At 39.7% G+C, this 14,805-nt stretch overlaps 1 protein-coding gene and 1 pseudogene across 2 annotated transcripts in view; both read right to left on the reverse strand.

The window, feature by feature from the left end:
* Positions 1-1,989: 1,989 nt before the first annotated feature.
* The window catches only part of PPP1R42 (protein phosphatase 1 regulatory subunit 42), a 50,204-nt gene continuing 37,388 nt past the window's right edge, over positions 1,990-14,805 (reverse strand). The window contains exons 9-10 of one of the 2 annotated variants that reach the window (XM_077166949.1): positions 11,598-11,760; positions 1,990-2,374 (exon numbers count right to left, since the gene is read on the reverse strand). In XM_077166949.1, coding sequence (XP_077023064.1) covers positions 2,350-2,374; positions 11,598-11,760 — 188 coding nt within the window. In that variant the 3' untranslated portion in view covers positions 1,990-2,349. The remainder of the gene's footprint in view (positions 2,375-11,597; positions 11,761-14,805) is intronic. The other variant, XM_077166948.1, reaches the window with a different exon arrangement.
* Positions 5,813-7,377, reverse strand: LOC143688701 (AP-4 complex subunit sigma-1-like; annotated as a pseudogene).

Raw genomic sequence — 14,805 nt, forward strand, 5'->3', positions numbered from 1 at the left:
GGCGGCTTCCCGCGCCTCGCGCGCTGCAAAGAAAAGAAGGCGCGGTGAGGCCGGGCGCTGCGGAGCGGCTCTCTCCCTGGTCCTGCGCGCTGGAGCCCGACGCCCGTAGCGACTCAGGCTCGTTTTTTGGAATTGACTAGTTTGAAATGGGTGCGTTTCGCGTCTCGGCGTCTGGGAACAGGTAAAGATCGAGCGTCCCTGGCCTTCTTAGTAAGGTTCGAGAAGCGCGAGATGCCAGCTTTCTATTTCCACGCACCAATTAAGGTAAGGGGCTGTTTTATCGCAGAAGGAGAACTCGGAAGTACTACAGGTCGATCTTATTCGCCTTCGGCAATGTTATGCCTTCGGCAATGTTATCCCTCCGGCCCCTCAGAAGGGGTAGCGCGCATCGGCTCTCGCGGAGCGCGCCATAGGATGCCCTGCCCTTACCCTCGTTCTCCAGGTCCAGACCCTGGATGTGGCGGCAGGAGTACCAGGAGTTTGTCCGAAGGGGCCAGGGGGCCCCTCGCCTCACCTAGGGCTAAGGCACCCAACACTCCTCAAGGCAGGGACCGCGGTGCGTGGGTCGGGCTGAGGCGCGTGCGGCGGCCCTGCCGAAAGCTCACCTTTACCGGGGCGGCCGTGGGGCGCTCGGCTTCGCTGTGGCTGTGAGCGATGGGCGTCAAGCTCGGTCTGCGTGGCCAGGACCGCGCGGGTCACTCCATCCTCGTCCCGCCGAAGTCGGCGGCAGCTCCCGGCCCCTGCTGACGGCGCCTTTTATGCGGGCGCCCCTCGCAGCCGGGCGGATTGGCGGGCCGGGATAGTATCCGGTGGTTCTGGCAGGTCGGTGGAAGTCCGCGCCCACCTGAGGGACCCCGCGGGGAGTTGCGGCGCACGAAGCCGTCCCCTCTATGGGACAGACATTAATCAAACCTCACGGCGGGGCGGGGCACCCCTAGGGCCCGCCTCCGGCCCGCTCCGCCCCTCGTCTCCCTTTAGGCTGGAGGCAGCAGCCGGGCTTTCTGCGTCCCCCGGGTTGGCGGCGGTTACCCGAAGACGGCCGTCGGGTGCCGGTCTGGCCTCAGAGTCGGTGGCGCGTCCTTGAGAGTCACGTCGCCTTGTCATCGCCTTCCTCGGGGCCGGTTCCGAGCCCGGTCGGATCCCCGGGCCCTCCCAGCGCTGAGACCGGGCGAAGGCGGGAACGCTTCGATTTCGTGGAGTGTAACTTTGGATACTCTGTGAGGAAATGAAGTGTGTGTCAAATCGAGGCGCCAACCTTTTATTCCACCACGGGACAACTGTTTCATATTGTCGTAAATAATTAAAGCCATAGCCCCTCTACCTTAGTGCTCCGTGGCCGCTTTATTAAGCCGTGCAGAGATAACATGCACTTGCCTCAAGACCTCGAAAGCCCCCATTGTCGATGATAGTTGAAGAAGTTCGCGGAGAGCTAGAGCAAAAGGTCGCGGTTGCTCCTCGGGTGCGTGGCCACCCCTCTTTCGTGTCATGTTTGGGACGTAAATTTCTTTCCGGGCCCGTCTCCCCGCGGAACGCCCGTGTGTTTTCTGGCACATGTGGGCCCCCGCGGCTGGGCAGCAGGAGCCGACCCGAGGCTCCTTTGGAAAGAGCTCTGCGCCCTGAGGCCGGTTCTGGACTCGGTACCCGCGCATCCTGAACCAGTTGCGTTCTTAAGTGAAGTCTGAGAGAACGCCCATTGCTTTCCCGCAACGTAATTACTGCATACTTGGAACAATGCCGACAGCACCAAGAGCTGTGTATTATCTTCTTTGGGGTCAAAATGGAATCCAAATTTAAAATGTCATTAATGAAACTGCTCTTGCATATGGGACATAGTCTCCTGCTTTGCAATCGGTTTTTAAATTGAACTACCGAGCAATAGAGAGTAATCGTGGAACTTGTTTTATTCAGATGTCCCGCTCCGCCCGTTACATATACTAATGAATCAGAATGATCCCCAGGCTTTTATCTTAATTCCCATCCAATAACTTTAACAAGAATGATTTATATTTAAGAAAGAAGCACACCAAGATTTTATTGGATTTTTTGATGACTGAGAAAACACATTTCTTTATTTTCTCAGTAAATTGCATATAAGGAGGAATAAAACAATGTTTCAGATTCTAGAAGAAGCAAAATCAAACAAGAAGGTTAAGTTTTTCTTGTATAATGATACCATGAAACTACAAATCCAAGAAATAATTGTCATTGAATTAAAAAGTTTAGCTATAAAGTTAGAAAATCAAATGTTTCAGATAACTTTTAAAATTTACTCGTTTTCCACAAATCGATTTTTTCTTTGGGGTTATGGAGAAAGTGAGGTTCAGGTATTTAAATTTTTGTCAGCAAGCTTCAAGTCTCCTTCAAAGAGAGATTTCTGTATAAATAGAGAGGAAAAAGCATTAAATTATTTTTAAAAGGCAAGTTCCACCGTCAAAAAAGGTAGTTAACATAGACTCAAGGACACCTTAACAATTAGTAGAGGCAAAGGATTAGTCACCAAACTGGCCGAATCTTCTCAGGCTTTGAGAGAAGCAGAATCTTAAGGCTTTTCCATCTGGGATAGGGAAGATATGCAGAAAGTCTATGAGCTGGAGAGGTATGGAAATAAGAATACTGGAGGGAAGGTGGACCAGAACTAGGCTGAGGAAGTGAGGCACCGTGGGCTCCTTCAGCTTTGTGCCCTTGGCACCTCACTTTGCCATACCCTCCTTAACTCAGTCTGCTACAGGCACCTGTCACTATGGGGTGGTGGGGGTGGGTGGGAGGGTTGGAGGAAGCTCTTTAAAACTGCCAGCTGCCAGCTGTGCTGCCCACCAGTCAGGTAGGAAAGGATTGTTGTACCAAGACAGGCCACTGCCAGGCAGCCCCAAGCAGCCTCTCTGAAGCCTCTCATGGGGATCATTTGGATATAGTCCTAATTCCCGAAAGAAACTGTTATTTGCAATTAAATTTAAAATACGAAATTGTCCTAAAATTTCTGACACTATACTAAATCATTAATTAATGCACTTTATATGTGCTAAGTGCTTTACAAGTATTTTCTCATTAAATTTTTACAAAAACACCATGAGGTTTTTTATATTTTCCAGCTGAGAAAGCTCAAAGGGGTTAAGTAACTTGTCCATGATCACACAGCTAATAAGTGGCAAAAACAGGATTTGAGCTGGGTAAATTAACCCTAAAGCTTGTGGTCTTTACAACTATTCTGCTTAGTATTTATGGAGTAGTTTATAATTTGCAAAACATTTTTGTATGTGTTATCTCAATTCGGAACACACTTTAAATAACTCGACAATTATTAACAATCCAAATGCTGTTTTTCTACTATATCATTCTTTGGAGTTCTTAATTCTCTCGTCTTACAGAAGGTATATGGCTTTAGAGTGCTGTAGATTTTATTTCCCTGAGTGACTTAGGTCTTTTAAAATGACACTTGTCTTTTTTCTAAGTATATCTTAACTTACTGTCTTTATAATGCGAAATAATCATGTCAGTGAAAAAATATATTGTTTTGTGATATATATATCAAACCATAGGTTGGTGCTTGTTTCCCCTTTCAACTGTATTTCCTTATATTTTTAAAATATACTACATTCAGTTAAATTCACCCTTTTAAGTGTATATTTCTGCAAGTTTTGAAAACATGCAGTCGTATAATCACCACTACAATAAAAATACAGATCATTTCCATCACCCTCAAAAATCCCTTCATGCTGACCCTTTGTAGTTACTCTTTCCCCCACTCCCAGTTCCTGGCAACTACTAGTCTGTTTTCTGTCTTTATGTTTTGCCTTTGCCTCACAAAGTCATATAAATAGAATAGTACAGTATATAGCCTTTCAAGTCTGGCTTCTTTCACCTAGCAAAATGCTTTTGAGATCTATATCCATGTTGTGTGAATCACTAATTCATCCCTTTGTAATGCTAAGTAGTAATATTTTATATGGACGTACCACAGTTTATCCTTTCTGCAGTTGAGAGACATTTGGCTTATTTGTATAATAAGCCAATATTAATAATGGCTTATTTGTAATTACAAATAAGCCATTATTAATATTTGGACACTGGTTTTTGTGTAAACATAGATTTTCATTTTACTTGGGAAAATACTGAGCAGTGGTTGCTGGATGTGGCAAGTGTATGTTTAACTTTATGAGAAATTGCTAAAATATTTTCCAAAGTGGCTATACTCCTGTGGTTGTCAGATTCAGTTGTCAACTTGGCCAGGTGAAGGCATCTAGTTCTGTTGCTGCAGACATGAGCCAATGGTATGTGAACCTCATTTGTTGCTAATTACATCTACAGCTGGCTAGGATGCATGCCTGTTGCAATGAATGATGTTTGATTTAATTGGCTGGTGCTTAAATGAGAGAGCACAAGGTAGCACAGCCTAAGCAGCTCAGCATACTTCATCTCAGCACTTGCAGCTCAGCCCAGGCCTTTGGACATGCAGGAAGGAATCAGCCCTGGGAAAGCTGTTGGAACCCAGAGGCCTGGAGAGAAGGCCAGCATAGATTACCCTGAGCCTTACCATGTAAGAAAGAACCTCAGATGAAAGTTAGCTCCTTTTCCTCTGAAGAACTAACAAAATAAATTCCCTTTTATTAAAAGCCAATCCATCTCCAGTGTGTTGCATTCTGGCAGCAACTCCTTTTTTTTCTGTATTTTGTGTGTGTGTGTGTGTGTGAAATACAACATATATACAAAACAATTAATTTCTAAGTACATTTTAACAAGTAGTTTTAGAACAGATTTTAAAGTTTGGTATAGGTTATAGTTCCACGATTTTTTTTTTTTCTTCTAGCTGCTCCAAGACACTGGAGACCAAAAGAAATATCAATATAATGATTCAACAGTCATACTCATTTGTTAAATCCTATCTTCTCTGTATACTCCTCTTTCTCTTTTTTCTTTTTTGTGAAAAATAGCATACATACAAAAAAAGCAATAAATTTCAAAGTACATTGCAACAATTAGTTGTAGAACAAAGTGGTTATACTTTTTTTGTATTCTCACTACTGGTGCATAAGACTTCCACTGCCTCCATTTCTTGTCAACCTTATTTTTTAATCCATTCTAATAGGTGAATTTCTTTTTAAGAATAAAAGCTGACCAATATTTAAAAATCAGATGATTTAACATAACATTTAGATATCTGACTTTCCAGCTACTCTGATTTGTCAAGTCCAGAACATCTACCTGGCCACACCCGTCTGGAGCTTAGTGGCTACAGTTCACTTTAGGCGGGTGTTTGCTCCCCAATGCATCTTTGTTCCTACCTGGCCTGCTTCCCTCACTTACTTTACCTGCCTGTCCCTACTGACATCTGAGTCTGAGAGCCCATGGCAGAGTAGTTGAGAGCAAAGCTTTAGGAGTCAATGACTTGGGTTCAAGTCCTACTTTTGCCACATGGCAAGTGTGTGACCTTGAACTCCTCTAAAAGTCCCTCTTCAAGCCTCATTTCTCCATCCATAAAATGAGACTGATAATATTCTTATCTCAAAGGGTTCAGCTATTTTGTTTTTTCACTTGTACACCTATGTTCACAGGAGCGCTGTTCACAATAACCAAAAGATGGAAACAACAGAACTGTCCATCGATGGCTGAATGGATTTCAACATGATGTGGCATATACAACAACCATAAAAAATGAAAAGTTCCTGCACATACCACAATATGAAGGAACCCTGAAAACGCCATGCTGTGTGAAATAAGCCAGACACAAAAGGCCAAATACTATATAATTCCACTTATATGAAATGTCCAGAACAGGTAACTTCATAGAGCAAAAAATATATTAGAGGTTACCAGGGGCTGGGGGTAAGGGGAATGGGGGAATTATTGTTCAGTGGGTAAAGAGTTTCTGTTTGTGGTGATGAAAATGTTCTAGCAAATGGAAGGTGTTGATGGCAAAAGCAATGACACTGAACTGTACACCTAAAAATGGCCAAAATGGCAGATTCCATGTTTATACATATTACCACCACAACAAAAATTTTAAATAGTTGAATGCATAGACCTTTCCCCAAATTTTAAAGTGGGAAAAAAAATGCCTACAGTTAGAAAATAAAATTTACATCTCTCAGTTTAGATAAAATTTTTTCTTTGTACATCATATTTTAAAATACAGTTTTGTTTTCTGTTTAGAAAAGGTGGAAAGTATCTATTTATAATGTCTTTGGAAGGATATCCCATTTTATAATTTATGGTCTTCCAGATTCTTGGGCTACAGATGTTGAGAATTATTTCATGGCATTTGCATTTCCTAAATATTAGTATTGTCTGGCTGGGCCTTCCATTACTCAGCTTTCTGACATCAAAAATTAGTAGAAAAAAAATTAGTAGAGGGGCAAGAATTCTTGTCTGGTTAGTTTCCACAGTGCAGCCATTTAGCACCATCTCTTCCAAAATGATGTGTACTTTATCCAAATTAAACATTATATCTGATTCACTCAGTCAGCTGAAATACTCTAAAACTTGCACAAAATTATGAATTCATAAATAGCCATCTTATTCTGTCATTAACTTCACCTACTACAAAGAGAGCTGCGGACTGATGATGTATCAGCTTAAAATCCTTGTGTTCTAGTTTGCTAGCTGCCAGAATGCAATATACCAGAAACGGAGTGGCTTTTGAAAAGGGGAATTTAATAAATTGCTAGTTTACAATTCTAAGCTGAGAAAATGTCCCAATTAAAGCAAGTCTCTAGAAACGTTCAAAAGGCATCCAGAGAAAGATGCCTTGATTCAAGAAGGTCAATAAAGTTCAGGGTTTCTCTCTCAAGTGGAAAGGTACATGGCGAACATGGCATCATCTACTAGCTTTCTCTCCTGGCTTCCTGTTTCATGAAACTCCCCAGGAGGCATTTTCCTTCTTCATTTCCAAAGGTCGCTGGCTGGCGGACTCTCAGCTTCTTGTGGCTATGTCATTCTGCTCTGCTTTCTCTGAATTTCCCCTTTCCTCTGAAATGTTTCCTCTTTTATAGGATTCCGGTAAACTAATCAAGATCCACCTAGAATGGGCAGAAACACGTCTCCACCTAATCCAGTTTAACAACCATTCTTGATTGAGTCATACCTTCAGGGAGATGATCTAATTAAAGTTTCAAGCATACAGTACTGAACAGGAATTAGATGAAACGGCTGCCTTTACAAAATGGGATTAGGATTAAAACATGGCTTTTCTAGGATATATATATATCCTTTCAAACCAGCACACCTTGTATTCCATAAAAGAGCGTTGCTCATTGGATCCAGAGAGACAGTTCTTTATGACTTCTGTTTCCAGAAGTGTATGTTTATTAATCTCCATGTGTTCATGATCCATGCTTATTCACCATGGTCATGCTTATTCACCATGAGGAAAAACATTATCATTTTTTTCCTCCTGACCAGTATTTTTCCAAATACAGCTCAAAATTTATGGCAAGGGTGGTGGAACCTGTGTGGCTCCATGGGCAGCAGTCCTGACAGTAACCCTTCCCGGGTCCCCCTCCCCCTTTCCCCTCAGCTGTTTTTTCTCAGTTTATGTGGGTAATGACAATTTAGTTTCCAAAATATAGCTATTTAAAAATGGAAAATAACTCATATATTTCTTTAGAGTTAGGTCTCAACTCTTTTTCACAGAGTGAGCCATTGACAGAATTGAGACTACAAGTCACAAACATTAGCTTATTCTGTTTAACTAAAACAACATATTGTCCCCACCTTTTTTTTGGTTCTAATTTCAAAGTGTTTAACATTATACCTACATTACTGATATATACAAGTTTATTTTGCTTATAAAATTAAATATATTGAGTTAGGTTTGACCAAGCAAAATCAAAGGGATTTCAGAATTTGCAAGTGAGTTTATATAAATATTATATATATTTTTATATATAATATTATCTGAGTTGCATGACTAAAAATATTATCTTAGTTTTTAAAATTCTTCTTGACGCACATAGGAATTTGTTGTTACAACTGTTCAAACATAACCTTAACAGCAGTGAAGGCCAATTATTTTTACTACTATTAAAGTTCAGTTTTTAATTCAAAGAAATCTCATGCTTCCACGTTCTAAGAAAAATTAGCTATTTTAGAAATAGTTAAATAAGGTACAGTGAACATTTCCTATGAATATGGGTCTCAGAGATTCACATTCCTTAAGATAACCTGAAATAAGGACACACTAACCCAACTAGAAAGTTATTATTTTTATATTAACAGAAGAGATGGATTCACTTTATTAACAGTGCTTGGGCTTGAAAGATAAATAATCAAATAATAATTTGCTTTTTCTATTGTACAGTAGTCTCAGTGGATCTATATGCAATATATAAATGCACTTCATGTCTATTTTTAAATTACTAAGGCTCAGGCACCTCCTAGCATGTTTGAAAGAGAGGAGAAATCTGTCAGAAGTATTTACTGTGACAAACAGAAAAAAGCAATAATGTATACCATTTTTTGTTTATTTAATACATACATTATTTTTAATTGAACAGTGAAGGCATTTGTTCAAAACCAGCCTTTAGAGAAAAAATAGTTTTGACCTAATCTTTAATTAAAGTGTACATTGATAGTATCAAGTTCAGTTTGAGGGTCAAAAGCAACGTCAATGAGTCTGACTTTTTCCTCCCTGTAGGGAAAGCAGGCTTGTGTAAATATACAGGAGCATAGACTGCACGCTTTTATAGAGGTGGAAAATATTCCCCTGTCTTTGGACAGATGTTGCTTCACTGTTTCTACTGGTGAAAGATACAGGCACAGCTCCCAGTGCTTAGAGGCGTGAAGGAGATTGGGGCACATGCTTTGGGCACTTTGGAAGATAAACTCGAAGCTCCTTTCCACTTCTGATCAGGTTCCTCACTCATAGGGGATAAGTCTGCTAATTACCAGATCGTCCTCCCACTTAAAGTAATTAAGGGATGAGTTTGCTTTAATCTACCTTCTAGAAACTAAAAATCTATTCATTGTGCTTGGCTTGGGTATTTTGTCTTGAATGCTTTACTGACCTAACTTTGTGCTCATGATGTCTTAGCTTTATGGTTAAATTAGTAAAATATTAGCAATAAGCACACCCTAGATATCCATATCAAAAGCTTGAAATTCCATAACGTATTTGGTCACCTTTTATTAAAGAGAGAAGTCAGAAGTATTTACTGTGACAAACAGAAAAAAGATGTCCCATCAAGTTAGATTTAACTTTTTTGAGACATCAAAACAATCTTTTGTTTTGCCATTCCTGTAGCAAAAATGTTACCTGAGGAAATCAAAACATTTAAAAGAAAATATTTATGTAATATTATTTTAGAGTATAAAACCAAAAACTCAGGATTTAACATGATGGACTTCACTGACAGTGGCAGGAGCAGCACATTCTTTATGTTCTTCTCATAAGAACTTCTCTTTGGTGCTGCCTTCGTTTAGAGTAGCCTGTCTTTGCAGTACCTAGTATTTTTTTTTTTTTTTTTTTTTTTTTTTGGCATGGACAGGCTCCGGGAATTGAACCTGGCTCTCCAGCATGGCAGGCGAGAACTCTGCCACTGAACCACCATTGCCCACCCAGTACCTAGTATTTTATATTTAAAAAAAAATGCATTTAGCTCTGAATTTGTTGTCCATTTTAGGAAAATGAGGGTAGTGGTTTGTTGTTTCAACAGGGCAGTCCTAGTGATAAGAGTTTTGCTCTAGGCTGTAGACTATATGGACTGTGCCTCAGCTCACAACTGATCCAAATCAGTGGTGTGGGAATGTATAGAAACCACCAGCATTGTTTTCTGGGGCTGTGCATATTTTTGTTATTTTAGTTTCCATCTTGATGATGTACTGGCAAGACCTTTAAAATGCTTAGCAAGGAAACAACTCAAGAACATAGTTTGTGGAATTGACACCCGTGTAAATCTTTAAGAAGCTATGGGGGGAGGGGGGGCACTGTGAATGAGCTGGCTGTGGCTTTGATGGTAATGACTGTGGGCATAAACAGTAAAAGTCTCACCCAGCTTCCATTTTATTGTGCTGGAGAGGAGATATGGCCAAAAACTAGGATTCTTTGCATATCCTTTCTCCTTTCCCCAAATCAAGCATTTTTCAGATTCATGGGACCCTCTCTCCACAAAGCCTCTATTCCCTGCAAGCCTGAGCCACTGTAGGAAACGGGGAAGGAAAGTACAATAGCGTTGTTCATGGGGCTTCTTTAGGAGTGCTACTTTAGGGAATGCGCAGTCACTATCCCTTGATTGGTCCACATAAAGAGGGTCTCACGACAAATACCTGATTTTCAGCAGGCATTTCTAGGAGAGAGAAAGCCCTGGCTCTGATTACTTTCTCAATGAAACAGGCTATTGCCCCTGATCATATTGTAGTGATTAGTGTGGTAAGGTTGGAAAGATCAATAGAGCAATCACTGGATTGATTATAAATGAGAAATTAAGTTGAATGAAAAATTTACAGGATGTATTAGGATCTGGTTTATAATGCCCATAGTATTTATCACACTATGCAGTTCTCTTATCCTGTGTATCTCCCCAAAACTAGTTTGTTGCAACCTCCTTGAGATCAGAACTGTTTCACTTGACCTTTTATTTTTAGAGTTGCCTGGCATACAGCAGGTGCCTAATGTTTTATGAATGAATGGGTAAATTATTGTCTGGTATGGTTTATCTTTAAATCTTGAGCACTATCATCCTTTCAAAACCAAAAAGCAATTTTCTTCACATCGGATGATTTAGAGCTGCTTCATGTAGAACTAAATTATTTAGGTCTAGAGTCATTTTTTTTACTTTTTGTTTTGAAATATGTTTAAATTATACGGCAGTTAGAAAAATAATACAAAACCCAAATAGAGAACTCCACCATACATCTGCTCCCAACCCAGATACCCAGATCCACCAATTTTAACTTTTTGGCATATCTGCCATATCATTCTGTCTACCTGTCCATCCGTCTGTCTGTGTCTATCTATCTTTCTCTATCAATCTGTTTATGAACACTTGAGTGTAGGCTGTATATATCATGCTTCTTGAGCATTTAGTACTACCATGTACATTTTAGAGTAGTGATTCTTAAACCTTTTTTGGCTCATAAACTCCTTTGAGAACCTCATGCAACTATGGCTTTCCTTCAGGAACATCAGATTAAGAACCCTTGGCTTGGAGGAGAGTCAAAGTAGCCTACCTCCAAAGTCCTCCGGGCTCCTCTTCCTCCATCTACCACTAGCCATCCCAGCTACATTCCACCCATGGCTGGGGTAACACTTGGGCCTCTGAGGTAAAGACCAGCTAACTTTCAGAACATTTATTTGTTGTCTGCTGCCAGTCTCTTTTAATAAGATCTCCACATCTAGACATCTTTATCTGCTGCTTCTGGAACCGTCCTGATTCACCAGTCCTACCTCAGTAGGTATCTAGTCTGGGGCTCCCAACTCTTCCTGAACCAACCCTTCCCACTTCAGGTTTATGACTGCTCTGGGAAGCCAACAGTACAACTTTGCTCTTTTAGAACCTAGGACTGGGAGACACAGATGGAGAGCCTCTCTTTCTCTGTTGTTGACAGTGAGCTTGTCCCCACCCCCAGTAAAAAGACAAAGCACACAAATATTTGAAGGAACCTACCCCATCTCTTCCATAATTTTGGTCTTTGAATCTTCTTGGGATCTTTCTAGGGGTGCATTTCCATTTGGAGGGGATCTTTGTATTTCAGAGAAAAAGATTAATTTTGGCTTACCCACCTGTGGGTAATAAACTGGAACTATGTGATGCATTGTTTCAAAGTTACCTGTAGCACACAAAGAATTAAAAACATTCCTCTTTGAAACAAATAACTAAATTTTTTAAATGGTATATCACAGCATTAGAATATCTAAAATTAGATTTTATGAAATAAAGCTTAATAGTTCCTCAGTAAAACCAATAATAAAATTAATATCCAAGGTTCTTACACTTTCATGTGTAAAAACCCATACAGGAAAGTTTATGGACAACTCATAGACAAAATGGACACGCCCAAAGTGGTAATTGCCCTGGCGTTTCACTGTTCCGAGTTCATTATTTTTCACACTGTTTAACATTGGGGGAATAGATTAGCCATCTATAGTTGTATCTATATTTTGACATTTAACATTCCACATCATTTACCTGTTTACAGATCATCCTTTTCCAGCATTGATTTCCTTTGGAGTGGGGACTGCCTTATTTGCTTCTCATCCCCAGTGGCCAGCATAGATCTGCTACTTACAAGGTGCTCAGTGTTTATTAAATGAATAAATGAATGCTTCCACAAAAGCGTTACAGAAGTAAGTTCTAAAGAATATGCATATATTTGGGGTTTATTAAACTTCTGTATTCTATTTCTAATTTCTAATCATATAGATATATTATTGTATTTTAGGGCAAGACATTTTATTTAAGATCTTGAAAGTTGGAGTTCATAATCTCCAAATTTGAGCTCCAAATTTACAAGGCTATCAAAATATGTAAAAGGTTAGGAGTGCAAGAATTACTTTCTTCCTGAGAATTCTTGGTCACTTACAATGTATTTATTGCACGAGGTGCCTTTTGCTCTTTGAAAGGTATATCATAGAGTTTGAAAATAGACCATATATCTTCTAGATTTTAATTCATGCTTTCTTTTTCTCTTAAAGCAGTAATAAAAGAGCTTTTGCAATAAAGACCATACAATATGTTATTGGCCACACACATAAGGGTGGTGAGGGTGGTGCACTACATGTGTGTGTCCAAGGATGTCACTAGTTTTAAGCATAAGAGGTCTCAGATCTGTACCTTTTATTTGGACAGCAGACACACAGCAGGGGAGTGTTACAGCTGCCCAAGGAAGAATAGCCACGCACTCCTGAGAAAAGCTCAGATCATTTTCTACTGCTGTTAGTCAACCTTTGATTTAAATTTTATTCTCATTTAACTGAACTTAGAGTCATTCATCTTGCATCACAGTTAATCATATAACCTTTTACATTTGAATGTTCCTTTAAAATTTCAAAGTTCTTCATAATGTATTATCTCTTTTTTCTCCCTAGGCCCTTTTATAAACACACAAAAATTAATTATTTACATATCACATGTTAATGCACCTGCAGATTTTCGTAAATTCCCACCAAACCAAAGTGAACTTCTAAGTAGAGCAGACATTACTGTCCTTATATCCCCCGTAATTCAGCCAGGCAGTGCTGAAGTGGTGACCGGAAGCCAAAGCTATTTCATGAAGTTAGATAACTTGATTAATGACTTTGCCCCTCCTAGCTTTGTGACCTCAGACAAGTTACTCCATCTTTCTAAAACTCAGCTTTCTCATTTGCAAAATGGATGAACTATCTATCCCACAGGTTGTAACTAGTCAGTGCAATAAAGAGTGTAAATATCTGAAATATTTAGCACAATAAATGCCAGCTCTGTTTTCTCCCCCTGGTCTCCTCTTCCTTGCTTCCTAGACCCAATGCTTTCCATTTTAAGTTATCAATGGCTATCATAATAGTAACTACAATAAGGTATGAAATGATGCTTTTGTATATTGTAGATGTCTTTAAAGAGTATGCTAATTGATTGGGAGTCAAGCTAGATTATAAAGAGACTAAGAATTTTAGTGAGAAAATCAATGATAGTATACTTTTAAAAATTGTGAACTGCAAGGCACAAGTTATAATTATTATTTTGTTGAATTTCATGAGAAGTTTAAAAAAACTAATTAATCTAATTGTCCCTGATTCAGAAGAATTTTTGAAATCTGAGATGAAGGAAGCTATGTTACTTCTAGAATAGACCCATTCTCAGGTGAGAGTTGGGGTTGAAATCTCAGAGTACAATGTTAATAAGGTGATTTGGTATCTTTGGTGTAATACTGAAAATATGTAAAATGTTGGAATCCTTTCTCTGAGTCTGGTTCTGCCCTGGAAATATCTCCTATTTTATGTTTCAGATCTGGAGAAATTTACATTGCCAGTACAGTATCACTTATGGCTATACTGTCAGCTAAGAAAATCCTAGTCTACCAAATGATTTTCTGCAGTTCGCATTCAATGGGCATGATACAGCAAATTATCTGACCTCCATCAGACCTCTTCACCTCTGTCCCTCCTTACCTCCACACCTCCTTGTCCTGAGTGGCAGAGTTCCCAGGATGCATGTTATGCATGCTGTCCATGCATAACATCTCATTACACTGTTCTGGTTTCCCTTTCTCTGTTGCCCTGGACTAACCCCTTTGCCATCTTCCCATCCCCTGCCATCCGCTGCCTGAGTGGAAGAAGGATTCAGCATTCACACACTATCGTGGAAGGGAAGAAAGGGCTTGTTCCAATGTTGTGAATTATGGAATCTGTGAAAAGTCATTTCTTGGATGCTTCCCAATGTGATAAAGACGATTACTACATATTACACTTAGCTAAATTTAGTTGCATTTGTTAGGCAAGGGAGGATGGCATGTCCTTTATGACACAATGTTAGGCTTAAGTAAAATATTCTGGTGTTGGGGTGTATGCATAAGAAGGGGACAGGTTGCAGAATACTTGTACATTTCAATTGTGTATCCTGTTGAAAAATGTGATTTTTATACTGTTGCTAAAAAATATATACGAGTGATTTAAGCTTCACAATTAACATAACTCAGATCATGCGCATTTCTCAGCTATGAGATTTCATATTTTCTCCCTACCCTCATGGCTTTAGGTTTAAGATACTTGGCTAACAAACCCATATCCAATATTAAGGAAACAAGACTTTTATGGGTAGTGATACCACTTTCATGTATAAACATTATAGGTAAATTTTCCTGTATTTAGTTGTTTTTATCTGCATGTACACTTGTGTA

The sequence above is a fragment of the Tamandua tetradactyla genome, chromosome 6, assembly GCF_023851605.1.
Source record: "Tamandua tetradactyla isolate mTamTet1 chromosome 6, mTamTet1.pri, whole genome shotgun sequence".
Taxonomy (NCBI): Eukaryota; Metazoa; Chordata; class Mammalia; order Pilosa; family Myrmecophagidae; genus Tamandua; species Tamandua tetradactyla.